The sequence below is a fragment of the Enhydra lutris genome, unplaced genomic scaffold (genome assembly GCF_002288905.1).
Source record: "Enhydra lutris kenyoni isolate GAN:26980312 unplaced genomic scaffold, ASM228890v2 scaffoldscaffold38, whole genome shotgun sequence".
NCBI classification, from domain to species: domain Eukaryota; kingdom Metazoa; phylum Chordata; class Mammalia; order Carnivora; family Mustelidae; genus Enhydra; species Enhydra lutris.
The window spans coordinates 5,733,300-5,760,565 of record NW_019154122.1 but is presented as its reverse complement, the minus strand read 5'-3'; the positions used below and the strand labels follow the sequence as shown (position 1 = coordinate 5,760,565).

The 27,266-nt window shown below is 52.6% G+C and overlaps 1 protein-coding gene across 1 annotated transcript in view; it reads right to left on the bottom strand.

Annotated features, from left to right (window-relative positions):
* LOC111154707 (transmembrane and coiled-coil domains 4) overlaps positions 1 to 27,266 on the bottom strand; it is an 88,450-nt gene that overhangs the window by 40,956 nt on the left and 20,228 nt on the right. Inside the window, exons 6-11 of the mRNA XM_022514560.1 lie at positions 26,579 to 26,606; positions 12,480 to 12,612; positions 5,714 to 5,811; positions 5,313 to 5,456; positions 4,560 to 4,679; positions 416 to 580 (exon numbers count right to left, since the gene is read on the bottom strand). Of these exons, the coding sequence (XP_022370268.1) occupies positions 416 to 580; positions 4,560 to 4,679; positions 5,313 to 5,456; positions 5,714 to 5,811; positions 12,480 to 12,612; positions 26,579 to 26,606 (688 nt within the window). The remainder of the gene's footprint in view (positions 1 to 415; positions 581 to 4,559; positions 4,680 to 5,312; positions 5,457 to 5,713; positions 5,812 to 12,479; positions 12,613 to 26,578; positions 26,607 to 27,266) is intronic.

The following is a 27,266-nucleotide window of genomic DNA, read 5'->3' as shown; positions in this document are numbered from 1 at the left end:
ACAGACGCATGGCGCAGAGCCAAGTTGCCCTCGTTGCCCTCGACAAGGCTAGCCTAGATCACTGGCCGGTCGGCTGATCCATAGCCGTGTGAGCAGGTCCCGCTAAGATCAGTCAAATGAAGCCTCACGACTTCTCTGCTATTGTGAGAAATGAGTGCTGTCGTAAGCTACTGGGTTTTGGGGTTGCTTGTTATGCGGCAATAGCTACCTGATACGCTGTGTGATGATGTGGTTGGCTGTTGGCCTGTCCCCTCCCCCACAGAGATCACAAACTTCACAGACAGGAATGCAGCCTCGACTCCTCTGTATTCCTAAAGCCCGGCACAGTGCCCGGCTCTCTGGGAGCCTCAGGTGTGCACAGATACGGCAGCAGTGGGCATGCTGCTGGCAGTGGGGTGGGGTGGGGGGTGCTTACCGGACAACACCGTGTACTTCAGGGCCTCCTGGGCCACCATGTTGGCAAGACCACTGAGGATGGTCTCCAGGGCATTGCCGAGCTCCATCAGGTACTTGGCCTCCCAGGCCAGGCAGTACTGCTCGCGGCTGTGGGCCAGGGCCGCCCACGGGGCGCTGAAGGTGCCTAGGGGAGAACACAGGTAGGTGGGGTCTCTCCTGTCTGCGGCAGAGGGTGCCTCAGCCCAGCTTCCCAGACAGGCAGTGACAGGGAACCATGTGCCCCGGTGGATTGGGAGCGGCAGTTGTTCGCGGAGCAGAGCGCCACACCGGCAGTCAGCAGGCTGGGGTTCGGGTCACAGCTTTTGCATTCTTTAGTAGCGGGGTGACCCTGCACACCACTGTCTCACTCTGAGCCTTGCTATGCTTATCTGCGCAGGGGGGAGATGAACATGGAGCTCCCTTTACAGCAGTCGTAGGAATGAAGTGTTGGAAGTTGTGTGTGTGTGAAGTGCTACTCTTTCTCACCCTGCAGTCCTTCTGGCATCAGGTGCTGAGGATGGATGATAGGAATGTGCACTGCACCAAGCAGCTGGCTCTGGGAATCAGCGGGAAGTCATTCTACAAACTCAGGCTGGGAGACGGTCTAGAAGTTTGGGGCAGAGGCACCTGAGCCCAGCTCTGCTATGACTTCACTGGGTCACCCAAGGCCCCTGGGCTTCAGCATTCTCACTTAGGGACTAGAAATGGGGGATGAGGACAGCATCACTACAGTGACCAACGTCAGACAGAAGTCCAACCCCGGCTGTATCACCTCCCTGGCATGATACCGAGGCCCTCAGTGAGCTGGCCCCTGCCTCCTTCCCAGCCCCATCGCTCCCCAATTTCTCACTTATACTCTGCCCCCCCAGAAACACACTGCATCTTCTCGTAGCCTCTGAAACAGGGTGCCACTACTGGCCCCGCTTCGTAGCTGAGGAAACTGAGGCATCTAGGCCTCCGTTGGCAGGGGCAGGGACATACACATATCACAGTCACTATTCTGTGAGCACAACAAGGGGGCACAGCAGGATGCCGAGTCTGGACACCCCCCACCCCGGCAAGTGCCTTCCTGCCTGCTGGCGTCACAGCGTGCAATCACATGGTCTGTTTGCCATGGACTAGACTCCCGAAGCCTGGGGATGGAACACGTAATAAACACTCACGAAAATACGATCATGAGTGAACATGTGGCAACCCCTTCCTGAGGCTTCGGGTTCTGGACATCAGCTCCCTGCCCGATTCCAAGGCCCCATCTGTACTGGAGGGTGTCAGGCCGACATGCACCACCCTGGGGCCACCCCCCAGCCCCCGCAGGGACCCGGCAACGGCTCCGCAACAACTCAGGGTGGAGAGCAGGGGCTGGCGTGTGGGGGGAGAGTAAGGGTGAGGGTGTGTCCTGGCCCGGCAGCTCCCTGGTTACTTGGCTCATGGCCAGGCATGCCCCCTTGGGTCCTACATCTGTAAGAATGGAAGGATAACATCTGACTTCAGAGTGTCATGGGATCACGTGAGAGATCACACACACCACACTGTATAAACTGTAGAGCACTGTATCGCCTGAGGCCCTGAACAGGGGCCATCGAGCCGGACAGAGTGGTGGTGGTCCTGCCCTAGTCCCTGGCTAGCCAGGGGACCCTGAGCAGCCCTTATGAACCTCAGTTTCCTTATCTGTAAAATGGGGGCGACCAGGATGCCCACCTCCCCGGCCTGGAGCGAGGGACTCGGTGAGCAAGGCTCCTGAGAGGCTTGGATTAGTGCCTGGCTAACGCAAAGCTGTTGTCATTATTGTGCACAATTAAACACAATCCTGTTTAACCAGGGGGGAGGGGGGCTGCCGAGAATCCAACTGTTCCTATCGCGCAGGGCAAGCGTGTGATGTCACAGCGGCTTCTCTCCCAGCAGAGACAGGAAGAGGTGCCGTATCTCCCTCCTGAACTTCATCTAGTTTGCTCTGTTTTTACCTCCCCTCCCCCGCTTGCCTGGACAGCAGGCTGCACCAGCCTGCGGGAGGAGAACACTGAAGAGGGTTTCGGGCTTTGACCTGGGGCCGAGAGAGCAAATGGGGGTAAAACAAGGAGACGGAATTTGCTTTCCAGAGTGGTCAGAATCGCAAATTCCTCAGCTTAGATGCTTGCTCTTGCTCCTTCCCTCCTGTGTTGGTCCTTCCTGCAGCGCAGTGGCGCAGAAAGGAGTGAAGAGACACCCATGAACTTTGGGTCAGGAGACACAGGTTCGAATCCTCCATCTCCCTGACCTCCTGCGACCCCTCTGGGCTTCCTCTTTTGCTAGATCAGGACAGAAACCTGGGGGGGGGGTGGATGCGAGGATTGGGTGATACGACGCATATTGAGTCCCCATTGCGTGGGTAAGATGCCTGACTCGGGGTAGCTATGCACTAAGTGCTCAGTCCACATTAGAGGCCTACTGTGTGGGGATGGGGACTGGTGATCCCACACCAATGAGGCTTTGGCACCTGGTCATGCCTCTATACAAAGCCTGGACATTTTCTCACTTGCTTTCTTCTGTGTTGTTTAGAAGAGCTGTGCCTTCTACCCTCAGATCCCAGAGATCCAGAAATTCAGGAGGCTGTCAGCATGTGTCTGGCTGGGGTGTTCTGGATTCCCTGGCCCATCCTGCTTGCTCTCTCTCTCTCTCTCTCTCAGTGACGAACTGTTTGCTGAGCCTCACACTGGGCACTTGCAACAGGGAGCCAGGCAGTGGGTGGACCACGGTGTTAGTCCTTGATGCCACCCTGGTTAGAACCACCTCGAAACGCATGTTCAAATGAGAGCCACAAAGGGGACGTGTGTTTGTGGAATGTCCGTGAGAAACCGGGTGCCTTCCATGTGTTAGCTTGTTTAATTTAAACTTTGCAAGCATCTCGAAAGGCAGCGAGAATTTGTTCTACTTTACAAATGAAGCACCTGAGGCACAGAGAGGTTAAGTAATTTGCTTGAGGTCACATGGTCAAGATGTATTGATCTCGCACCTACTTCAAGTCCTTTCAACTTTAAGCCACATGCTGAAAGTCCTTTGGTCTCTCCCACTTTCTCTGAGGATAAATTCAAGCTCCCTGTCACACCTTACATGCTCCAGCATGATCTGACCCTGTCAACACCCCTGCCTTCTAGCCCCCCATTCCAGCCATCCTGTGCTTCTTTTGCACCCCTGGACCTTGGTACATGCTGCTTCTTTGCTTGGTTTACACTTCTTGCTCCTTCTTCACCCAGTTAACTCCCGGTCTTTAGCCTAAATGTTACTTTCTCCAGTAGAACCTCGTTCCCTCATTCCCCAAAAACACTCTGTTGGTTCCTATACTGTGCCATTCATAAACCTTCCATGAAATTATTGCTCAATCGTCTGTCTTCTGTCTTGGACCACATGTCCCAGGGGAGCTGAGGCCATGACAGTGCTCTCACCACTGAATTCCTAGGCTCAATGTCTGGCATGTGCTGTGTATGATACTCTAGAAACACTGCTCAGTGGCTAAATTAATAGGTAAATGAGTGGGTGAATGAATGGTGAATGGAGGGATGGGTAGATGGATGGTTGGGTGGAGACACAGAGATGAAAACATGCATCAATGAGTGAATGGGTGGGTGGTTGAATGGACAGGTAGTTGGATGACAGGTAATGGATGGATGGGTGCACAGATGGATGGATATGCAGATGAGTGAGTGGACAGATCAATGAATGGATAGGCGAGTGGGTGGATGGTGATGGGATGGGTAGATGGAAGGGTGGATGGATGGGTGGGTCGGTGGGTAGATAGATAGTTGGATGGGTGATGGATGATAGGTGTGGGGATGGACTGGTGGACAGGTGGATGGGTAGGTGGATGGATGGTTGATGGATGGGTGGGTGTGTGGATGATGGATGGATGGATGGATGAGTGGATGCGAGGACAGACTGATGGAGAGATGAAGGGTGGATGGGTATGGGATGAAGTCATCTCACCTTCTTGAGCCTCAGTTTCCTCCTCTGCAAAACTGGACCCCTCCCCCACCCCTCCAGAGGTATACATAGGCAAGAGCCTAGGCCAGGTTTTGGCCCACAACAGCAGTCCCAGCTCGGTCAACACTTCCCCCACCATCCCCCCATCTCTGCTCTGCCCCAGTCCTCACGGTATTTGCCGGACGCCAGCCATCCTGTGATGGCAATGGTGATATGCAGCTGCCTGCCTTCCGTTAGAGGCAGAAACGTGAACTCTTCGATGGCCCCGACACGCTTCTTCATCTTGTATCCTAAAGACCCAGACACAAAAATGAGGGTGGAGATGACCAGGGACAACAGGAGTGTTAGTCAGAGTGACTCTCTGCGCTCACACACTCACAGTGAGTGCCGACTGTGTGCCTTTTTCCTCGACAAAATGTCTCATTTTTAAAGTCATTTAAGTTAGGTGCCATTATTGTCCCCAGTTACAGCCAAGGCTAAGAGGCTTCCGAAGGCCAGCCGGCTCCCGGGGCAGAGCTGGGGTTGGAACTCACTGCTTCATCCTGACTCCACTGGTTCTAGATCTTTTCTTCCCATGAACATCACGGGAGTAACACATTCCTCTCAAAAAAAGTGGGTCAAAGTGACCACAATTCTCCATGTGGGGAGGGATGGGTCCCACTTGGGGAGTGGAACAGGGATCTGTGTGTGGGACTGGGGGGCTGCTGGTCTATGATATAAACCCCCCCATTTACCAGTATCACCCTCCTCCCCAATAATACTGGTAAATGCAGGAAGCTTGCAGCCTGTTCCCGCAGGGCTGGGACCCAGCATGAAATAGAGCTGTGTTCTCCTCTGTCCCCGGGCGAGCCATGATGGGTGAGAATTTGAGCCTGTCTGTGAGAGCCGGGCCCCCTTGGCCCAACATTCCTCTGTCACCTTACCTGTCAGGCCAGCTCCAGCCGCCCCGAACAGCGAGGTCATGACGGCGATGCCCGCCACCGAGCCCAGAGCCGCTGCCCCAGCACTGCCAATGATGGTGGCAGCGCCAGCGGCCACGAGGGGGGCAGCCAGACCCCCGGTCACGCCTGCAAGGAGAGCAGCCCATGGTAGGTAAAGGGGAGGAGATGCGGCCTACCCGGTTCTTCCCCCACTGGCCGCCCACCGCCTTCCATGGATGCTTCTAAGAACGTGAATGAACGTACTTCTGTACCTGGTGTGCGCCGCAGCCACCTCCCAGCGGACCCCCCTACCCTCTCCTCTCTACCTTCGAGCCTGGCATGTACTCTGCACCGTCCGGGCGCATGCGCGCCCCCACACCCTGGCCAACCTGGGCGGGCCTTACCGATCACGGTCCCGCCCCCGACAGTTGCCAGGCCAATCAGGAGATAGCGCTTCCATTTCCTCCGGTTTTCTTTCTTCTTCCGGGATGCCTCAGCGGTTCTGTGGGGGAAAGAGGTCGGTCTTTAGGGCCCGCGGTGCCTGGCACCCCCTGAGACCACCCCGCCTCACCGAGGCCCCAAACTAGGATCAAGGCCGGGGACGCTGCCATGCAGAGCGGGGTACCAAAGTCACCCTCGGTCCATCGATGGTTTAAAAGGCTGGAAAGTTTCTAAAACCCAGCTGGGAAAACCCAGTGTGTGGGATGTGCTACTTACCTAATGGGTCCGTCCTAACAGGGTTGCAATTTGAATAATAAAAAGACAAAAATAACAGTAATAATAGCAAAAGCAGCAACAAAAATATCTTGGAACAGATGGACCCAGACCAAGTACAAATACGATCACAGACTCCATCGCCCCTGTCTGCCCTTCCCTCCCCTGCTCCCTACCCTCTGATCCAGTCTCCCGCTGGAAATGTCTGCCATTGGAGACCTTGGCCTCGGGGCACTAGCTAGGATCGGCCAGACCTGACCTTTAAAAGCTATAAAATCGAGCAGAAGGGAAGCATTTGGGGTGAACGGGGTCAGGTGAAGCGGGGATGGCCTCGTGAGTACGTAGAGAGTCACCAAGCCCAGCCCCCGTGTCAGGAGCAGGATGGGGGAGCCAGGGCAGGTCGGTCGGTGCAGTCCTCATGAGAGCAAACTCTGAGCTGAAGTTGGAGTTTGGACAACAACTCAGTGTGTAGCATGACAGGGAGACGATCAAGAGGGAAAATGGTTAATATTTACTGAGGAATTCCTTCTTGCCAGAATTCCTTCTCGCCAGCCACGGTGCTTTGCACTTCACATGGCTTCTCTTACCCAGGAAGCAGTTTTATTATTGTGCCCAAATGACACAATGTCCAGTTAAGGGACAGTAGGAACCCCCTCCTGAGGGCTGCGGGCGTGAAGGAAGAGAATGTCCGTCAAGCATTTAGCACGAGGGCACCCTGCAAGGGGCGACCAAAACGGTGGCTGTTATATCACGCGACTAGGTGGATTTCCCTGAGCCTCAACTTCTTCTGTAAAATGGGACTAACAACAGGTAGCAAGTCAGGTGGCAGGTTGTGAAGATGAAACGCATTCTTTCTCCATCCATCCAACCAACAGCCTGTCACGGAGGGCGGGCTTCGTGCTGGTCATTCTGCATGTCGTGTATCTGGGAGCAGAACCACGCGGACCTCGACCAAGACTCGCTTCGTGCCCACCTCGTTCCTCCTGAACTGCACGTTGTATAGAGAAGTAGCTCATCCATCGAAGAGGAGTGGGATTTGAGCTGAGCGTTCAGGAGCTGCGATGCCGTTTGGTTCTCTGCCGGCTTACTTCTATGAATTCTTTTCCTACGCCCCCCCCATCCCGGGCATGGAGTATGGCCCTTCGCAGCTCCTTTACTGAAGGGAAGGGGAAACCCAACATCAACATCCCCACGCACGCCACAATTCATGCTATCGGACATGGGATGAGGCTGAACTGTGTGCATTGAGCAGAGAAGGCAGGATGGTGACAGGGCATGGGTTCTGATGTCAGGAATGACCCTGTGAACTTAACCTTGACCCCTGCTGTGTGGTACTGGAACACCATCCACCCGGTTTGGCTACCCCTCCCTGTACTAGTCCTCCCTGCACAGCCTTACACACCCCTGCCCTTGGAAATGAGGGGCCCTATGACCCACTGTCACCAAAGAAAGGTCAGTGGAAGGGGTGTGTGTCATTTCTGGAACAATCTTGAAGCGTCACTGCAGGGGTCTGATGAGTCTCCTGCTCGGCCATGAACCAGCAACATTCCAGATAGGGGTCACTCTGTCCCCCTGGGACCCGGGACCAAGACAGTGCAGTGGGGACGAAGGCCACCGCCAGTCTGCAACAGACACCATGAACAAGAAATGCACCTTCATCGAGTAAACCACTGAGACTCGGAAGTCACCTGTCACTGCTGCAAAAGCCAGTCTATCCCGTTGCTTGAGCTCCTTGCTGTGACCAAGCAGCGAGGATCTGACCCATCTGACCTGCCTCACCCTCCAAGTTGGGATAATAACAGCACTTCCTCCCCGGGGGTGCCGTGAGGGCACACGAGATAATCCATGTGCCGTGAGCGGCATACTGTGATCAGTCAGTATGTTTGCGACTATACCAGTCCTCTCGTTACTACGGTAACCCCCCTCCACTCGGGCTGCAGATAAGCTTTGGCCCTTGATCTCTAGCACCATTCTGGGTAAACAGGAAGGTTGGAAATGAGTTTCTTTGGGCAGAGTTCAAGGTCTGCGGAAAAGACTCGCGCAGCTGAGGACATGTAACAGGAACACGCACTGCACCGAGCGGCAGGCTCTGAATCAGGGGCGTCCCACTCCACAGACTCAGGCTTGGAGACAGTGTGGGAATTTGGGGCAGAAGCATCCGAGCCCGGCTCCGCCGTGATCTCCTGTGTCACCCCGTGCTCCTGAAGTATCATTTTCTCACGTAGGGACTGGAAATGGGGGGATGAGGTCGGCTCCCACCACAGTGATAGATAGGATAACCCTGATCTTCGACTTTCCTTCCTCCCAGCCTCCCTGTCCCCTCCCTCTGCCCTGAGTGACGATAGCGCCCCCTCTCCAGCACGACACTGAGGCCCCCGGTGGCCTGGCCCCTGCCTCCTTTGCAGTTATTATTTCCTCACTCACAGTCCGCCCTTCAGAAACACTACACTGCCCCCAGGCACACTGCCTGGGCCTCGGTCCCTGTGCTCCCACTGGACCTCAGCTGTCAAGGACCTTCTCACCTTCCTCTGGGCTGGCTACACATTCGTCATCATTCAAGAGTCACCTCCTCTAGGAAGCCTGTGTGAGCCCCAGGGATGCCTAAATGCGGGACTCTGGGGCCCTTCACCTTCTGTCCTCAGCATGTAGTTCTGGACCACTGGTTTTCAAAGGGGGGGACTTTGTATTAACTGCATCACAAGCTCCCAGGGTAGCTGTTAAAATCACAGCTTCCTGGGCCAGAAGTTCTGGGCAAGAGGGTCAGGGAGCTGTGCCCATGGCAAGCCCTCCAGGGCCCTGCTGTTTCTTAAGTTGAACAATTGCCCAGACAGGACCTTTCCTGCTCTCTACCCTCAGCAGCTTGTCCTGGGCTTGGGACCTGGACGGTGCTCAGAAAACGTTCTTTGAGCAGAACCTAATCATTCCAACAAGGACTGGCCGTGGACATGTTTCTACAGTATCTACTCCCCTGAGCACTGCCCAGATCTGTAAAGCCAATGGGGCATTTTGGCTAAATAAAATATTTAGCCACAGAACGGGCCAATCACCACGAAGAGTAAAACTTCTGAGATACTAGGACCCATCTGGGATATTTTAAAATTTTATAAATTTCTGCTTCTAGATTCTTCCTGCAGCAACATTTGTGCAACCATGATAAGAGATAATCTTCCCTTTTAGCGGAGTTTATGCAGAGTGTGGCGGGGGCTCATACCCTTAAGGGAATAAAATACGTAACCAGTAAATATGGTTCTTGAAGCTGTTTTACTTCAATGTATGAATCCTAGTGTATCAAATCCATGTAACAAAGATTAGATGGGCGATATATTCTAATCGTTAGTGTTATTATTTAAATGTTTATAAAAATTTGCTGAACCACAGAGAATACAATATTCCCCTCCCCACCAAGTTATTTAGCTAAGGACCTTTCTCTCAGTGTTAACCCAAACTGATTGCCTTACTTTTATTTAAGCACTCGAACGTTCTTAATAACTGTTTTGTACATGAAACGAAGGGCTTTGCCAATCATCATTAACTAACACAGCATTTTACTCCTGCGATTAATTCCATTGTCTGGCTGAATTTCAACATCTGAAGCACCGCAGGAGAGGCTGGCTGGGAGACAGGGCTATAATGCTTCCCATATTTGGAAGTGGGAATTCAGAGCACGATGCTATAACCAAATGGAGCCCCGTTCCCATCACTGATTGGTCAGATACCACGGCAATCTCTGTCATCATCCAGTCCTGGCCACACTCATGCTCTGGGATGCCAGAAATGATCTTGAGTTGGCGTTCCATGTCAGCCTTCCAAGGACAGAGGCCGAAGCCACGGATACATAGTGAAGAGAAAGACACCTACATTGCCCGTGTCACGGATCCACAAATAAACGTCACCCCTGCCACCTCATCTCCCATGAGAGGGTGTTTCTTATCCTCATCACCAAGGGAGAGCATATTTCTGGGAGTTCTAGAGACACTTCCTAAATAAAAGTGCAGAAAGCCCCATTAAGAATGATCTTTACTGGGGCACCGGGGTGGGGTGGCTCAGTCGGTGAAACTTCTGACTCTTGATTTTGGCTCAGGTCTTGATCTCAGGGTCGTGAGTTCAAGCCCCGTGCTGGGCTCAACACTGGGCGTGGCGGTTGCTTAAAAAAAAGGAAGTATCTTTACTGCTTTCTTCAGAATTAAGGAAGGAACCAGGGCGTGTCCACTATGCCCTGAGGGAGGCACTGAGTGCCGTGTTCATATGGGTGCGTTGGTTGAAACTGGTGGTGCCACTGGCCAGCGGTGTGACCTTGGCTGAGGTACGTCACCCCTCTGACCTTCTGTTTCTTCCTCTGCAGAACCATGAAGGGACTGTCTGAGAAGGCATCTTCCGAGCGCTCAGGGACAGCTACGTGTTGACCATGTCATTCTGACATCAGTGGCAAGCGCCAGTAGGACATTCACTAACATTTATGGGCACCTACTATGTGCTAGGTGCGGGTCCAAGCTTCTAACCAGCCCATTCATTTAATCCTCCCAATAGCCCTGTTTTGGAGATACTGCCATCATCCCGCTGTTGGAAGTAAAGGAGCAAAGGCACAGGGAAGTAAAGTCACTGAACACGCGGGAGAAGCTCGCACGGCCTTCAGGCTTGGGGGTGGGGGTCGGGGGGGCGGATCCAAGAACGGAAATGTCCAACGTGTCATCCTCTGAACCCCAGGTTCAGGGTGTTGGATCAGGTTCAGGCAAAGGATCGCCTCAGGGTGTTGAGTGATCAGCTCACCTTGCAGAAACACAAACCGTGGAACTAAAAGAAATTCAATCCTCTACTTGTGTAGGTGAAAAAAACTGCTGCGGTTGCCCAGAGAGGGAAAGCAACGTGTCCAGGGCCACACAGACATTCAGTAGCAGAATTACACTGAGAACTAGGTCTCCTGGCCCAATACTCTCTAGGCCTCCCCTGGGTCTCAGATCCTTCCAGAGGCCACAGAAAGAACCTGAGAGGTCTCCAGAGTCCCTAAAGCGGAATCTAAAAATTACACATGTGGAATATTTTTCTGAGGAAAGGGCCCGTATGTAGGAATGTCAACAATGATGATTGTACTACGGCAAATAATGTTTTTTTCAGCCAGTGACTCTTCAAGGTTTGTTCAAAGCACTTCACATGTATGAACTCATCTGAGCCCTCCCAGGGACCCTAGAAGGAGGGTGCTGTTTTTGTTCCATTTTGCAGATGAGGAAAACGGAAGCCTGGGGGTGGGGGGTAAAATAACTTCCCCAAGGTCACACGCTGAGCTGGGCTGTCCTAGAACTTTCTTTTGCATCCTCCCTGATCTGGCATTACGAGTATCAGCAGAACATGTTTTTTCTTCTGATACTAAGATTTCCAAACAAACAGCTAGGATTGTCCTTCATTTCCAAGCATACACATATGCGTGTGTGTCTGTGTGCGACAAGGCTCAGGGCTGAGCTCCTGATTATGGTCATGGGCCTGGATCCAGGGGTGTCTTCACTGACACAGCTCTGGGAATCAACACAAGCCTGTTTTCGGGCTATTTCAACTGATCAAGGTGCTTCCTTTCTCCAGGAAACAGCCCCTTCCTTTGCCCTGCTAACGGGCGGAGGGCAGCTCCCGTTTGAAGCCGGCTTCAAAGCTACATTCCCAGCTGGGTGGAACTGGCACAAACTGGCTACTCCGAGAGAGCCATTGGGCAGGACAAAGAGGACGATGGGAGACGTGCCTGGTGCGGAGAGCCTATGATTAGGCTGTGACCGGGACTGACTGATTGCTCTGGTATCAGATCCCGTGTAACGTGTTCTGGGGCTCTAGCCACGTGACCAGGATAATTTCCCTCTATACACACTTGACCCTGCAGAGAGAGCAAAGCCGCTCTGCAGCTGGGAGGGATGGGGGCCTGCAGGAGAAAGGAGGGACTCCTATCTTCTGCGCACCTGCTGCGGGCCAGCCCCGGGCCCAGCCCTCTACCCCACTGCATTCGTTTTTCACAGTGCCCCCGGGAAGACTATCCTTATTCCCATTTAACAGATAAGAATATTGTGGTTTAGAGAAGGGGGGGGCCCTGTCCAAGGTCAACAAGTAGATGGTTGTCACAGATAGGATTTTGATCCAGGCCACTCTGGCCCACAGACAAAGGGTCACAAGCACAGAGCTGGGTGTCAGGGTCATGGACTGTTCAAGTCACAGACTCATGCCCCCCAGCCATAATCCATTCAGTCCCCACTTTGTACAACCGAGGATTGGTGCCTAGAGAGGGAAAGTGACTTGCTAAGACCAGGCCACACAGAGAGGCAGGGCCGCACTGGGACTCTTGGGCCAGTGCTTCTTCCATCTCCCTGCATCAGCTGTTAACGGCGGGGAGGGAAGAGGGGAGCATGTGTTAGCGGAACAGGGCACTCCAGTGGAAATCCTCCATTCCTGGCAGGCAGGGTTGGGGTCACGGGGCTCCCTTACTCAGACTCCTCCTCTTTGGTTTCCTTCAGGCTCTCAAGGAATGTCTCTTCAAGGAGATCCAGCTCCCCCAAGGGCACTTGGAAGACGGAGGTCATGTGGCAAATGAGGACACGGGCCCGCGCATCATAGTGCCCTGGGAAGAGAGAAACAAGGGCAGAGAATCAGTTTAGCTTTTAAAGAGCAGTGTAAGGGATACAGCCCCAGGCCTGGAAACGGCCTCCATGCACCACCCCACGGAGGCGGTCAGCTAACCTGCGGGCCAGCCTCCTGGATGGGATACCGTGTAGCACTGAAAACCACTGATCAGAGACAAGGTGGTATTTTCATGAGATTAGCAAAGATCAATTTTTTTAACCCCAAAGGTTTTAAGGAAGTGTTGAAAACAGGTGCGTGCTTGAGGACCTCACTGGTGCGAGTGCGTATTGATTTAATCACCTGGAGGGCCATTTGATAGTATGAACCAAAACCTGAGAACACTGTGTATCCCCCAAATCATAGAGTCACAAAGCAGAACAGTGACTGAGGGCTGGGGAAGGGGTAAAGAGGGAGTCAGTATTTAGGGGGACAGAGTTTCAGTTTTGCAGGATGAAAAGAGCTCTGCAGGGGTGCCTGGGGCGGGGCTCAGTCGGTGGAGCGGCTGACTCTGGGTTTCTGCTCAGGTCACCATCTCCGGGTTGTGGGGTGGAGCCCTTTGTGTGTGTGGGGGGCCTGCACTCAGCAGGAAGTCGGCTTGAGATTCTCTCTCTCCCCTCCACCCCTCCCCCTGCTCATGCTCGCTCTTTCTCTAAAATACATAAATAAATCTTTAAAAAAAAAGAAAACAAAAGAGCTCTGGAGATGGACAGTGGTGGTGGCAGACACAGTGAATGTGCTTACTGCTGCTGAAGGGTACACGTAAAAATGCCTAAAGTGCCATATTTTGTTATGTGTATTTTACCCCAATGAAAAAAGGAGGGGGGAAAGATGTGCATCCCCGCTGGCTCAGGAATTCCATTTCTGAAATGCTAATCTTGAGAAAACAATCCTGAATGTGGGAACTAGGAAGTAAAGACCTTGTGGAAATGAGAGCATTCTGGAGATTTCTAACACCAGGGTTCCGTTACTTAAACGACAGCGCATCCGCCCCGGGGAGAAGAAGCCATAAAAAAAAAAACAAAACAGAGATTCTTAAGAAGTTTGTAAATCTGAAAAAGATGCTTAGGTAATGGAACAAAATTTTTAAAATGGATGGATTTACTTAGGAATAGGGTCCTGACTAAGGGGAAAAAAAAAAGCCCACTGCTGAGCAAAAAGGGAGAGAAAGACGTCAAATTGGATTTTCTTTTCTTCACTCATCCTCCTCCTTTACCCCGCACTCCTGAAGTCCCCAAGACCATTTGTTTATCTAAAAACATCTCTACTGGGGGAGGGCAGGAATCTCCCTTGCATCCCTGTCCCTGCTCCCCAACCCTCTGCTGGGAGGGCAGCCTCTCTGACTGGGACCAGTCCTGGCCGGGGGTGGGGTGGGGGGGAGGTCCCTCTTCTCCGTCGAGAACCCGGGCACCCCCCCACCTGGTGGGCCAGGCTGGGGGGCGAGGCCCCTCGGGGGGCCCCGTGAGGGCGGGGGGGGGGGGGGGGGGGAGGTCCCTCTTCTCCGTCGAGAACCCGTGCACCCCCCCATCTGGTGGGCACAGCTGGGTGGCGAGGCCCCTCGGGGTGCAGCATGTCAGCACCTCAAGCCCCAAAACCTCCACCAGTCTCCAGTCACCCGCTGACACTGGGGCTCCCCTCTGCCTCACTCACGTGGCTCCAAACTCCGGTGGGACAGGACGGGTGTTATTTGGACCCTGTTATTTGGAGGCCCCCAAACAGTCCGGTCCTATAGTGTGGGACAGGCCCTGGAAGTCTGTCTCCGCAGGTGACAGCCAGGTTTGAAGACCACTGGTCTGGGGGCTGAGTGTAGGAGGAACAGAGCTGCTGTCACTCCTGACCCGGCTCTCGGTTTCCCTCCTTGATTTCCGCACAGCCCAGAAACATCTCCAGGCCTGGACTCCTGGCACTCTGCTTTCTTCTTTCTTTGGCAATAATGTAGAAATGTCACGATCAGAACCACATCCAACCCCTACCATGATCTACGAGGCTCCTGGTCAAAGTCTCTGACCTCGACTTCTAGAACATTCCTGCTTCAAGGGCCTTTGTACTTGTCAGTCCACCACCTAAAAGGCTCATTCCTGAGATCTTCATGTGAGCCTTCTCCTCCTCATTCAGGTCTCTGTTCAAAGCCTTCTGCCCAGAGAGGCCTTCCTGACCGGCTGCCCATCACTCTTTATCCCTTTTCCCTGGCCGTCCCTCGTCACAGAGCTCACTCTCTCTGATATATTCATTTACTTTTGTTTGTCTCTCCTCCCGAAATATAAACTTTGTAAAACCAACCTTATAAGGTTAATCTTTGCTCTATCTTTAGTTCTCAGAACAGCGCTTGCCACAAAGAACAAATGTTCAATGAATAATTTGACGGACCTGGGAGGGATCCTGTTTGTGTGTCTAACCCTTGGCAAACAGCTCATCCTCTTTTGGGTGGAAAACGGAAATGGTCAGTCACCTCACAAAGGTTTGAGGAGAGGACTTCCAGTCCACGAGAGGCCCCTAATGAACATTACGGAATTAGACTCCTCCACCGGGCGCCCACGATGTGGGTAAGTATATTATACTAAAGTATTACTAAATTATACTACAGTAGTAGTGGCTAGCTTCACCACGCGTGGCCCTCCAAAGTCCTGGAGTCTGAGGTTTCAGCTTCTGCAAAATAAACCAGTCTCTTCCTAGCACTAGGGCACTCTGCGAGCCATGAACTGGCAATGTTTGCCCCGATGTCCTGGACCACAACTGCCTAGGTGCTGGAGAATAGGCATGTCGTGTCCTGGGGTTCCTGGGTCACTTACAGCTTCACAAAGGAGCTCCCTACTCTCACAGACTGTTGCATCCAGGTGATAGTTGAACTGTGGAAAGTAAGCCAGCCTCCGCCATGGTGATTCACTGGTGGCAATGATAATTAGCTGCAAATTCAAACTACACTGCTTAAGGCTGCAGTGATTGAGTTAGCTTCTGGAATATGGGTTGCCAGCGGGACAGGTGATTAGCTCCCTGAGTATACTCGGGCACGGGGCTCGGGAATGTCAGCCCTGTGTAAAGGTCACTGGCAGCCAGGCTGGTGGACGTAGAGCTGAGGTCCCACGTAAGGCAAACGGTAGCTGGTGGGGGAGGGGCATGAGTCCAAGGCAACCCCGACACTGGGGTTTTCCGGTCCCAGCTCTACTGCCAACTTGCTAGGTTGGCTGACTCGCTCCTCAAACACCTGACTCTCCTGTTGTGAGCTCAGGTCAAAAGCCTGGGCATCGTCCCTGGTTTTTCTGGTTGCCCTACCCTGACATCCCATCCACCAGCTAATGCTGTCAGCTCCACCTTCAAAATATATCCTGAGTCGGACCCTGGCACTCCACTACCACTGGCCACCGTGGCCACTGGGACCACCTTCCCTCTTCAGCCACTGGCCATTACTCTGGTTCTCATCTTTCATGCTTGCCAGCGCTCTATCTGCAGCAGAGCAGCCAGAGGGGCAAAGTCATACGGCTGATTGTGCTCTCTCCCCAACTAAAAACTCTCCCAAGGCACTCAGAATAAAATCCACATTTCTTCCCAGGGTCCACAAGGCTGGACATTACCTGGCCTCTTCCCACTACCCTCTCCCACATCACTTTCCACTAATCCCGTTTCACGCACCAGTATCTGGCCCACCAAGTAGCCAAGCTCTTTTTCCCACCCCAGGGCCTTTGCACTTGCTATTCTAATGGGAAGGCTCCTCTCCCGGAGCTCTGCCTGGCTGGTCCCTTCTCATCAGTCAGGTCAAAAATATTCTCTCCTTACAGAAGCCAGCAGCCTCTAAAGTAAAGCAGCCCACCGCTGGTCACACCTTCCCCATCCCTTGTTCCTACCACTGTTGCATCTATGGATAACTTGACTGTCTGGTTCTCCCCACCAGACTGTCAGTCTCACAGGGGCAGAAACTTTTGCTTTGTTCCTTGTTGTCACTCAGTGCTCAGGGCGATGCCCAGCAATTCGTAAGATGTGTTGGCTCTTTAACTAACTGAAGCTTTCCTTTGTCTGCCAGGGTTCTCTGATGTGCCCACCTGTTTCTGCATCCCACCTCCAGCTGAGACTTTTTTTCTCTTTCCAGTGCATCCCCAGGAGACAATGGAGACAGTGGGTTTGCTGGGTAAGGCCTCTCTCCTCCTCTGGGTAGGGTCATCTCTTACAGTGACCAGTTACTCTTAAATGTCAAAGTCTTGACAATGCCTCAAATACTCTCTCAGAGCTGCTCATCACTCAGTTCCTTTCTCAAATGTCACCTCCTCTGAGAAGTCCTCGCTGACTCCACTCCACTGCTTTCTATTCACTTATCAAAAGGTATTTTCTTTTTTTTTTTTTTCAAAAGGTATTTTCTTATCACCTTTTAAAATTTGATTTTTACGGGGCGCCTGGGTGGCTCAGTGGGTTAAGCCTCTGCCTTCAGCTCGGGTCATGATCCCAGGGTTCTGGGATCGAGCCCCACATCAGGCTCTCTGCTCGGCGGGGAGCCTGCTTCCCCCTCTCTCTGTCTGCCTCTCTGCCTACTTGTGATCTCTCTCTCTCTCTCTCTCTGTCAAATAAATAAATAAAATCTTTAAAAAAAAATTTGATTTTTACATTGGCCGACTTGTTTATGATGTTTCCCCCTCTGGAACAGAAGCTCCAAATTCGCCATACATTCCTAGCATCCAGGCCTGTGCCCAAAGAAAAGCAGATGTGTAATTATCATTGTAAGAGCAAAGAATAGGCAATTTGTAGGAATGAATGAATGAACGGATCTCTGTTGGGAGAGGTCCAAAATAGGGGAGAATAATTATGCTGGATAAGATTTGTATCTCCTTCCAGCAGAAACACCCTATGATTAATACTCGTGAATACTGGAAGCTTCCTTTATGCACTGCTTCCTCAAAACCAGACTTGGGGCTACCCTCTGCACGTACTGATTTCCTGAATTCTCACAGCCACCCAAGCAGGCGGCTGCGGTAATATCTCCATTTAATCCAAAGAGGCATGGAGACAGAGACAGCTGGGTCACTTGTCCTGGGTCACCCAGCTGGTGGGTGGGAAAGCGGAGGGTCTTACTGCAGATGCTGTGCCCTTGGCCCTGCCCAGGACACAGGAACCATAGTTGAGGCAGCAAAACACTGTCTTCACACATTTCCCAGGCCCATATATTGCTTTTGGCTTCTGCTCCTCCCTCCTGGCCTCCCCTTGAGTCTGGATCAGGCCTTGATCTTGCCTGACAGTGGGCAGTGAGCAGGTAAGACAGCCCCCACTGCTCCTGAGGGCTGCTCGGGTCCCAGTCCAGCTGGAAACCCACCCAAAGGACCAAGGCCAGGGAAACTGGTCTCCCGAGGTCCCTTCCAACTCAGAGATCTAAGGGTCAGTCTCAGGGTGCCTGTTCCCCATCCCACCTCCCAGGAGGCAACTTCAAAAGTCCAAGGTCAGTTGGACTTGAAACAGCTCCAAAGCAGCCTCTGCCCTATCTTTCATCGACTTCAGGAGACCAGAGTCTGCAAGTCACTGAGCACGTGAATCCAGATAAAGCCATGTGGGGTCGAGACCCACGACAGAGGTCAAAGGGCAGCTCGTGAAAATTCAGATTCCCTGGCCCTGCACTCAGGTCTGGCACGGGGCTCGGGAATGTGTACTTTTCACAAGCTCCCCACGTGATTCTGAAGCAGGGGGTCCCTACTCTAAGCAACACAGTGGTGGGCGAGCAGGTTAGCGCTTCCTGGTCTGAGAAGGTCTGGGCACCCTCATGCCTGGAGGCAGGGGTGTGATCGAGATCCCCTGTGCTACCTGGTCCATGGCGCTCCTACTAAGTGCCGAGCACCCCCTGAGGAGCTGGCCCGTGTGATGGATTGCTCATCTTCCCCACGGTCTTGGGAGCTTAGTATGACAATGCTCAGCTTTGCGCAAGAGGAAGAACAGGTGCAGAGAGACCTTCTAAGTCACTGAGCTGAGAGAGAGGCAGAGCTCAGATAACAAGCCAGGATTACTGGGTGCCAATGCCTCTGTCCAGTCCAGTGTGGCTGTCTCTCAAAGGCAAATCGTATCCTCTAAAGTGAGTTTGGGGGCTCCAGGATGATCCCATGTGGTCAGCGGTGCATCTTTCCTGTGTTTACGGATATGTGGTGTGCACACCCAATCCCAGGCCCAGCCCCAGCCCAAATAACAGGTCACCCTGTTCTTTGGAAAATCTTTGTGGTGGTGATGGGGGAACCGAGGGAGCTCTTCTGCTCAGCCACCAGGGGGCAGGAGTGCACCAGCCTCGCACAACTAGTGAGTGGCCCGGGTGCCCACTCCAGACCTACAACCACACGCTGCAGAAGCCCTTGGCGTCCAACCCGTTCCTCTGGCTTAGGAAGAACAAGGGCGTGTCCGAAATCACCCAGTATGTTCACGACAAAGCGGGGGCCAGAACCCACACTTCTGGCCCCTCCTCCCCACCAGTATCTCCCAACAGAGAAGCTATGGCTCCCAGTACTTCACTGTCCAGGGCTGTCCTATGCATTGAAGGACGCGCCCCCCACCCCCACCCCAGGTGTTGTGATACAACTCCACTCTCCCCACATTTTCAAACGCACACCCTGTCCCCGGAAGGGGGTGGTATGACCTTCACTGCAAGGCTCTGAACAAGCCTCTGGGCTCAGTATGGCTCCATCTCTAAGTACAGCGCCGGCAAGGCAGGCCCAGGGCTGACCTTGTACTTTCTGCAGAGCAGCAGGATCCCAGACCTTTAGGAAGAGCTCATGGTCACTGCCTTCCCTTTGGGGGCTGCCCCCCAGGCCAAAGAAAAGGAGCCCAGAAGCAGAAGCCTCACCTTTGTTGTCACACAGATTGGGTCTGAATTCTCAGCTGCCTAGCTGAAAACTTCAGGCAAGTTTCTTGACCTCTCTGAGCCTCAGTTTCTTTGTCTGTACAACGGAGACAAGAATACCCTTTTAATCTGGCTTTTGTTGAGATGAAATAGGGGGATGTCCATCGAGAGCCTGGCCAACCCGCAGGATGCACTCCCCGTTCAGTAAAGGGTGGCTCATCCTGCTCCCTCCCTGGATTCTGACACCTCCTTGATCCTTGCGCTAAGACCCTGGCTAAGAAGCCGGCTGCTGGGACCGCCCTGCTGGTATCCCGCAGGCCAGGGATTTTACTTCTCCCCCTAGGGTGTGAGAACACCCTTCTCAGGTTGTAGTCACACAACTGTCACCCAGCCTGCTCTACAACCACCCCTCAGTTGACCCACTTCAAGAAAATTTTAAAAACCTCTCCCCGTTTTCACTCTCAGTGAACCTTTTTGCATACAACGAATCTACGCCTTACTCTGATCCCATCCCACTCTGCGCAGTACTCGGCACTGGCTTTAAGCTTTTACTTCTGCCTAGCGCCCTCACTTTGCGTGGCGGAACATAACTCAGGGAACGGGGCTCTGAGAATAGACCCCCTCATGGCAGAATCTGAACTCAGATTGTTTCTTCCCATGGCTTATTAGAGGGGGACGGTTAAGGGCAGGAGGCTGGTGACAAGGTTCCTTAAGGACTAGTGGTTATAGGAGTAGAGGGGTCACTTCCGAGACCCTCCTTCAGCTCCACCTTCTCGCTCCTCCGCTCCTGCCACCTGGGGCCCCCCACTCTTTGTTCTGGCCTTGTCAAATCTTAAAGTCAGCTGTAAGGTGTAGGTCTTTTATTACTTTCTATCCGCTTGAGCACAGGGGTAGTTAAGAGAAGATTCTGGAACCACGCCGGTGTTTGCATCCTGGGCCCATCACTTTGTAGCTGTGTGACCTTGGGCATGTCATTTCCCTCTCTGCGCTACAGTTTCTTCTTTTGTAAAATGGAAACAGTAATGGCATTTGCGTACTAGGGTCACGGTGGGGGTTAAATGAATGAGCATAAAGCGCTTGGCTCAGGGCCTGCCCATAGTGGGCCTTCCATAGTATCAGCTGTGATGAGAATTACTCTGCGGCCAGACAAGATCTGGTGCACAGAGTGGGTGCTTGGTTCTTGCTGATGGATGAACCAGTCAGTTCTGATACTGGTAACAGATTGTACGAGTCTCAGCGATGCTGACAGAAAACCCAGTGTATGCAATTCCACCATATCAAAACACCAATATCTCAAACTTTTCTGATTCACCAGGGAGGTAGGGTTTGCAATTCAGTAATAAAGACCAGGTCACAAAGCAGAGTCAAGTTTGCGGTAAGACAGCTGTCCCAGGTGGCAGGTACCTCCTTCGGGTCCGTGGCCTGGAGTCAATGTTGTCTTTGGATTCAGAGTCCAGAGGGCGAACCCCATGATTCGGGGCACCTGGGCACCTGTGCAGAGCTCACAGTGACATTCACTTTGCCTGAAATGGAATTTTGAAACTTACTTTGAAAGGAAACCCTGGGCTACTTATTTAACCTCCTGAGCCTGACTTCCTCCCCTGTCCACGGGGGTAAAACTACCTCCCTTCGCAGTTGGCCTGAGGATTATACACCAAACAGCAATTCACAATCTACATGTAAGACATAGGAAGGCAAGTAGAATACTTTATAAAGTTTACCAACTACAAATAAACTGGCCCCACATGACATGGACAGATGTTGGGTCCTAGAGCAGTGGTTCTCGGCCAGGGACATTTTTGCTCCCCAGATGACATTTATGGAGACATTGTTGGCAGTCACAGCTCAGTAAGCGGTACTGGTAGCTGATGAGTACAGGTCAGGATACCACTAGACATCTTACAACACACAGATAGCCCCACCACACCGAAAAATCCAAGTCCAAATGCCAAGAGCGATGAGCTCGAGGAACCTGGTTTAGAGTTACCAGCTTAGATTCCGTTTAACCTTCAGTGAGTAAGAGAATTACTTTCTCGGTTGTGTGGGAAAAGAGTTTGGTGGTTGTTACTGGATGAGACCATGGTTATCACTCACAAAAGTCCACCTAGCTGCCAAGATGGTACTGTCTGGTGACTGAGATCCCAACAGTGTTGGTAAAATTCAACCTTCCAGGAAGTTCTGAGAAATCCAGCCTGTCGTATTGATCTCCTGGGCTGATTCCATGACTAATCACCTTATCTCACACTCACAGAGAAACCTAGCTGCCTGGAAGGCCTCCTCCTACCCTTTCAGTCTCTGTAGAAGATGGTTTAACTAACCCTCAAGTGTCTAACCCTTCTAGTACCTGAACTCATTCTCTAAAAAACAGGCATCCGTCTATCTTTCCATCCATTGATCCATTCTTCCATCCATCCATCCATCCATTCTACCTGTCTATTTTTCTATCTATCCATCCATCCAACTATCCATCCATTTCATCCATCCATCTTTCCATCCACCCACCCATCCTTCTTTCTATCCATCCATCCATCCATCCATCCATCTATCCTTCCATCCATCCTTCCTTCCTTCAACCCATCTATTCACCCACCCGTCCATCCATCCATCCCTCTATCTATCTATCCATCCATTCTCCCATCTATCCATCCAATAATTACTAAATGCCCACCATGTGTCTATCGTGTGGTAGATGTTGGGGTGCAATGGTGAACAGGCCAGACCAGGGCCCTGCCCTCATGGAGTTTATGGGGGAAGCACCTGAACAAATGGGCCAACTATGACACTGACCTTCTCCTTATAACCATGCTCTTAGAACCAAAGTCAGGGGGGTGCCTGGGTGGCTCAGTGGGTTAAAGCCTCTGCCTTCGCCTCAGGTCATGGGATCGAGCCCTGCATCGGGCTCTCTGCTCAGCAGGGAGCCTGCTTCCTCCTCTCTCTGCCTACTTGTGATCTCTCTCTGTCAAATAAATAAATATAATTAAAAAAAAAAAAAAGAACCAAAGTCAGGTTTTTTTTTTTTTTTTTAAAGGAGTATCTCTCTGTGCCCTTATTTGCATATGATGCTGCAGTTCAGAGAGGTTAAGTGACTTGATCAAGGTCACACAACGAGAGAGTCTCAGAGATAGGATGAGTATCCAGGTTTCCTGACTCCCAGGGCTTTGTCACTTTACCTCTAACCATCAACCCCTGTGAGCAGCACTCACGGCCGGAAACGGCGGCTCTGTCTGGGGCGCTCCGCATGGTATACCTCATTTAATCCTCACCACTGCCCTCTAAGGTAAAGATTACTGTTATTCCCTTTTGATATGTGAGGAACTGAGACACAGAACCATTCATGACTTGCCAAAGTGGAGCTTGAACTTTAATACTCAAACAGGCTAACTCCCCAAATGCCCCCACTTCTTGGTCCCTGGCTCTTCATGAATATGGATAAAGAGTTGGACATGACAAATGACTGGTCAGCCAGGCCCACCTCCGGGCCTCATTTTCCCATCTACGCGCCGAGAGGGTGGGCTAGATGGTTTGAGGATCCACCCACCCCTGACCTCTGTAGACCTTCAGAGCCCTAGTCCCTGCCCCTTTGGGGTCCCCAGGTGCTGTGTGCTGTCAGAGCTGCAGAGACCTGGGGAGGCTATCAGATAGTAAGAGTTTCGATGCTGCTCAGAGAATGCCCCTGGGAGGGCACAAAGTACCAGGTGGTGACGTGAGACACACCATTTTAAACCCACTCCAGTTGTTCTGTGAGACCCAGGCCAAGGTCACCCACAGCAGAGTGGGCTAGGTTGTGTCCTAGTTCCTCAAGGGGGCTCAGGAGGATGTGTGGTTTGCGGGTTGGGGGCAGGAAGAAAGGTAAGATGAATATGGGTCTCTAGGTAAGGAAAGGGAGAAACTGAGGCAGAGGCAGGAGCACTGGGACACCTGCTCCTCCTACCCGGCGATAAGGCAATGGGGCAAAGTGTTGGCCCCAGAGGCCAGAGACCCAGTTCTAACTCCCAGTCTGCTTCTAGTGCTGTGTGTCTCCGGGGAAAGCCCCTTCCCCTCTCTGGGCCTTCATCTCTCCACCTGGAAAATTGATAGGCTCATCCAGGATGCCCTTGAGACCACGCACTCAGGCCTATAGCCTCAACTCAGGCCTATAGCCCCTCGGGGGGCTCAGTGGGCTCCATGCCTGTGCGGCCCTCAGCCACGGGCCAGGCCCACAGCGAACGCTTGGTAGCAGATGGCGTCGTTATTATAGGCATTATAACACGAGCGTGTCTGTGCTCTCTACTGGCGTCTCAGACCTCTGTACGGACTCAACTCCTGACTCCAAGAGGGTCCAGGAGCATCAGACATGATGATTCCTCCCTTACTTCTGGTTAAAAAATGAAAAAAGTGATACAATTGGGCCACGTTCTCAGACCATCTCTGCCACGGCCTGGAGCAAGCCTCATCAGCCAACGGGAGTATTACTAAATGCCGCGCCTGCCTGAGCGCAGGGGCTCAGCGAGTCATCCTTGCGGTCCCATGCAGGTGTGAGACAGGCAGTGAAGATTGTTTGTTTGGCTAGAGCAGGGCCAGAAATACACAGAGGGCTTGGAGCCCGAAGCCGCACTTCTCCGACTAGCAAGGAGCCACCTGGGATCTGGTCAGGGAGCAGAGTCTGAGTCAGGAGGTGTGGGTGGGACCCGGGAGTCCGGATTTCTAACAAACTCCCAGACGCCGGTGCTGCTGGTCCACGGACCATACTGTGAAGAGCAAGGACTTAAGGTTCTTTCTTTTTAAAAAATAAAAAAGAAAATGCATTAGCCTCATAAGAAGGAGCCTCAAGGTTCAGTGTTCTGTGCGTCCTCCCGCCATCGTGGACATTGACCGCGCTGAGCACAGCTGTACAAAGCAGGCATGTGTGAGGGGACAGGTCCCATGACCTCTTGTGTGGGGCTGGAGGAGGTCCCAGCGCCCTTCTCTCAGGGTCCCTGAACCACCACTTTGCATGAAAGGGGCACTCAAGGGCGCGCCTGGGTGGCTCAGTGGGTTAAGCCGCTGCCTTCGGCTCAGGTCATGGTCTCACGGTCCTGGGATCGAGCCCCGCATCGGGCTCTCTGCTCAGCAGGGAGCCTGCTTCCTTCTCTCTCTCTGCCTGCTTGTGATCTCTCTCTGTCAAATAAATAAATAAAATCTTGAAAAAAAAAAAAAAAAAAAAAGAAAGGGGCACTCAAGACCAACCAGGGTTCCCCAGCTGGGTCCTAACACCCTGGCACCCTGGAAGTCAATAGACTTCCAGAGCTGAGACATCACTCCCGCTTCCTCTCCCGCGTTCCCTCCATCTGGTCTGTCAGGGATCCTGCCATCTCTTCTGACAGAATGACCCCTGCGTCAGCCTTTCACCCCCAGGATCTCTGCTGCCTTCATGGAGGCCATGTTTCCTCACACCGGACGGATGGGGACGCCTCCTAGAGTCTGCTCAGGTCAAGTGCATCCTGCTCCCTTCCCAGGCTCAGCTGCCCCAGGCCACCACGATGGCCCAAAGCCCTGCCCGCTTTGCTGCCCGTGTTTCTGCACCTGCTTTTCCTGTTCTCATAATCCCGTTCCTCCTCCTTCTCCCGCCCTTCCACTCCCCCATGAGCTGGGGTTCCAGCGGGGCGGGGGTTGGGGTGGCTGGTGTGACTTTCCCTACGTAATCTTTCATAAAGGTGTAAATTACTTCCCACGTGATGGTTTGCAGGCTGCTGGGAGTTCACTTGCAGTTCGGTGCTTCTCCTCCCTGCTCGCCGTCAGAATAAACATTGGGGGTCTTTGTGCCCACATCTCTCATTAGCGCAGGGAACAGAAGAAGCCACACACACAATGACGGGGGGCCCGGGCAGAGAGGAGGTGGGAGAAATGGATGCGGAGCGACAGGGTCCGGGGAGCCCTGCAGTGGTCTGGTATGGGACACCCTGGGCGTTGCAGTGGGTTGCATGTTGACCGCCAAAACGATATAGCCACGTCCTAGAACCTGGGAAGGCAATCTTATTTGGAAAAAGGGTCTTTGCCGGTATAATTAAAGAGCTCTGGTTGAGGCTGCCCTGTCCAAGGTCCTTGCAGGAGGCACAGAGAGGAGAGGAAAGGGAGGAGCAGGCCCAGGGCTGATGAAGGCAGAGAAGGGACAGACACGGCTATAGGCCGGGGTAATGCCTGGAGGTAGCAGCTAGAGGTAGCTACAAGAGGCAAAACACATTCTCCCCTACAGCCTTCAGAGGGAGCAAGACCCTGCTGACACCTTGCTTTCTGGATCTGGGCCTCCTGAGCTGTGACGGAATACATTTCTGCAGCTTCAAGCTTCCCCAAGTTCGGTAATTTGTCCTGACAGCCCTAGGAGAGAACGTGGATTGAATCCCACACTGCCACTTACTGCGCAGCCTCGGGCAAATCACTTAACCTCTCTGAGCCAACTTCTTCATCCACAAAATGGGGCAGTAAGATCTGTCTCCTTAGTTCATTCACCAGGTATCTACTGAGTATGTGCTAGGTTCCAGGTGCTGGGTTAGGGACTAGAAACACGTGGTGAAGGAAGCCAGATGTGGCCCTGCCCTCCTGGAGCTCCAGTCTAGAGGAGAAGCCTTGGCCACATGGTGCTGGGAGGAACATCGCAGATGGGAGCCCAGGGGCCTCCCCAGGGAAGTGCTCCCTGAGCAGAGAGAGGAGGGCAAGAGGAGCAGGACACTCTCTGGGCAGGGGAAGGGCACCCGCTAAGTCCATGGTGCCAGAAGCACAGGCCCTTGGGGAGGGAGGCTGGCGAGGAGAGCAGGAAGGGGTGTGCTGAGAGATGAGGCGGGGCTGGCCCCCCCCTCCCCAGGAAGACCAGTGAGGACACCCCTGCTGTCGTCCAGGAGGGGGTCATGGTGGCTCAGACCGGAGTGGTGGGCAACTTAGCAGGTAAAACCGTGGGGCCTTGTGAGGAGAGATGAAGTAATGGCCCTCCATTACTCCCCCTCATTGGTGCTAAGCCCCCACGGTGTTTGGCACCAATGAGGGGCTCACTGGCTCCCCAGCTACACAACGTTTCCTTTCCTTCCCTGCACCAAAAAGGCCACGGGGGACAGGCCCACAGGTGGCACCACCACCTGTGGCTTTGCTGGCCAAGCATGAAGAGGAGCACCCCAAACTTACTGAACTTTACGAAAACATAGAACTGAGAAAATCAACTCACCATCCTTGAGTGAGAAGCTCAGAAGGTCCTGGGGAAAAAAAATAACAGGAATTAGCAATATGTTGGCGGGTCATTAGCCTGCTCCTAGCTGAGCCATTTGTCAGGTGCACGACCCCAAACATGTCACTTAACCTCTCTGTGGCTCCGTTTCCTTACTTATAATGAGGGGAGGACCATACTACCTAATTTATAAAGTTGCTTGGAGAATTAAATGAGTTAGTATTTGTCAGGTACATAATAAACACTATGTAAGTATTAAATTAAATCAATGGTAAATATTCAATAATAATTTACTGTTAGCTGTGATCATCATTCTGTGATATTATGATGAAATATTTTATCTTTCTTATTTATTTATTCATTTCAAAAGATTTTTATTTATTTATTTATTTATTTATTTTTTTAAAGATTTTATTTATTTATTTGACAGAGAGAGATCACAAGTAGACAGAGAGGCAGGCAGAGAGAGAGAGAGAGGGAAGCAGGCTCCCTGCCGAGCAGAGAGCCCGATGCAGGACTCGATCCCAGGACCCTGAGATCAAAAAGATTTTTATTTATTTATTTTGACAGACAGAGATCCCAAGTAGGCAGAGAGGCAGGCAGAGAGAGAAGGAGGGGAAGCAGGCTCCCCCCTGAGCAGAGAGCCCGATGCGGGGTTCGACCCCAGGACCCTGGGATCATGACCTGA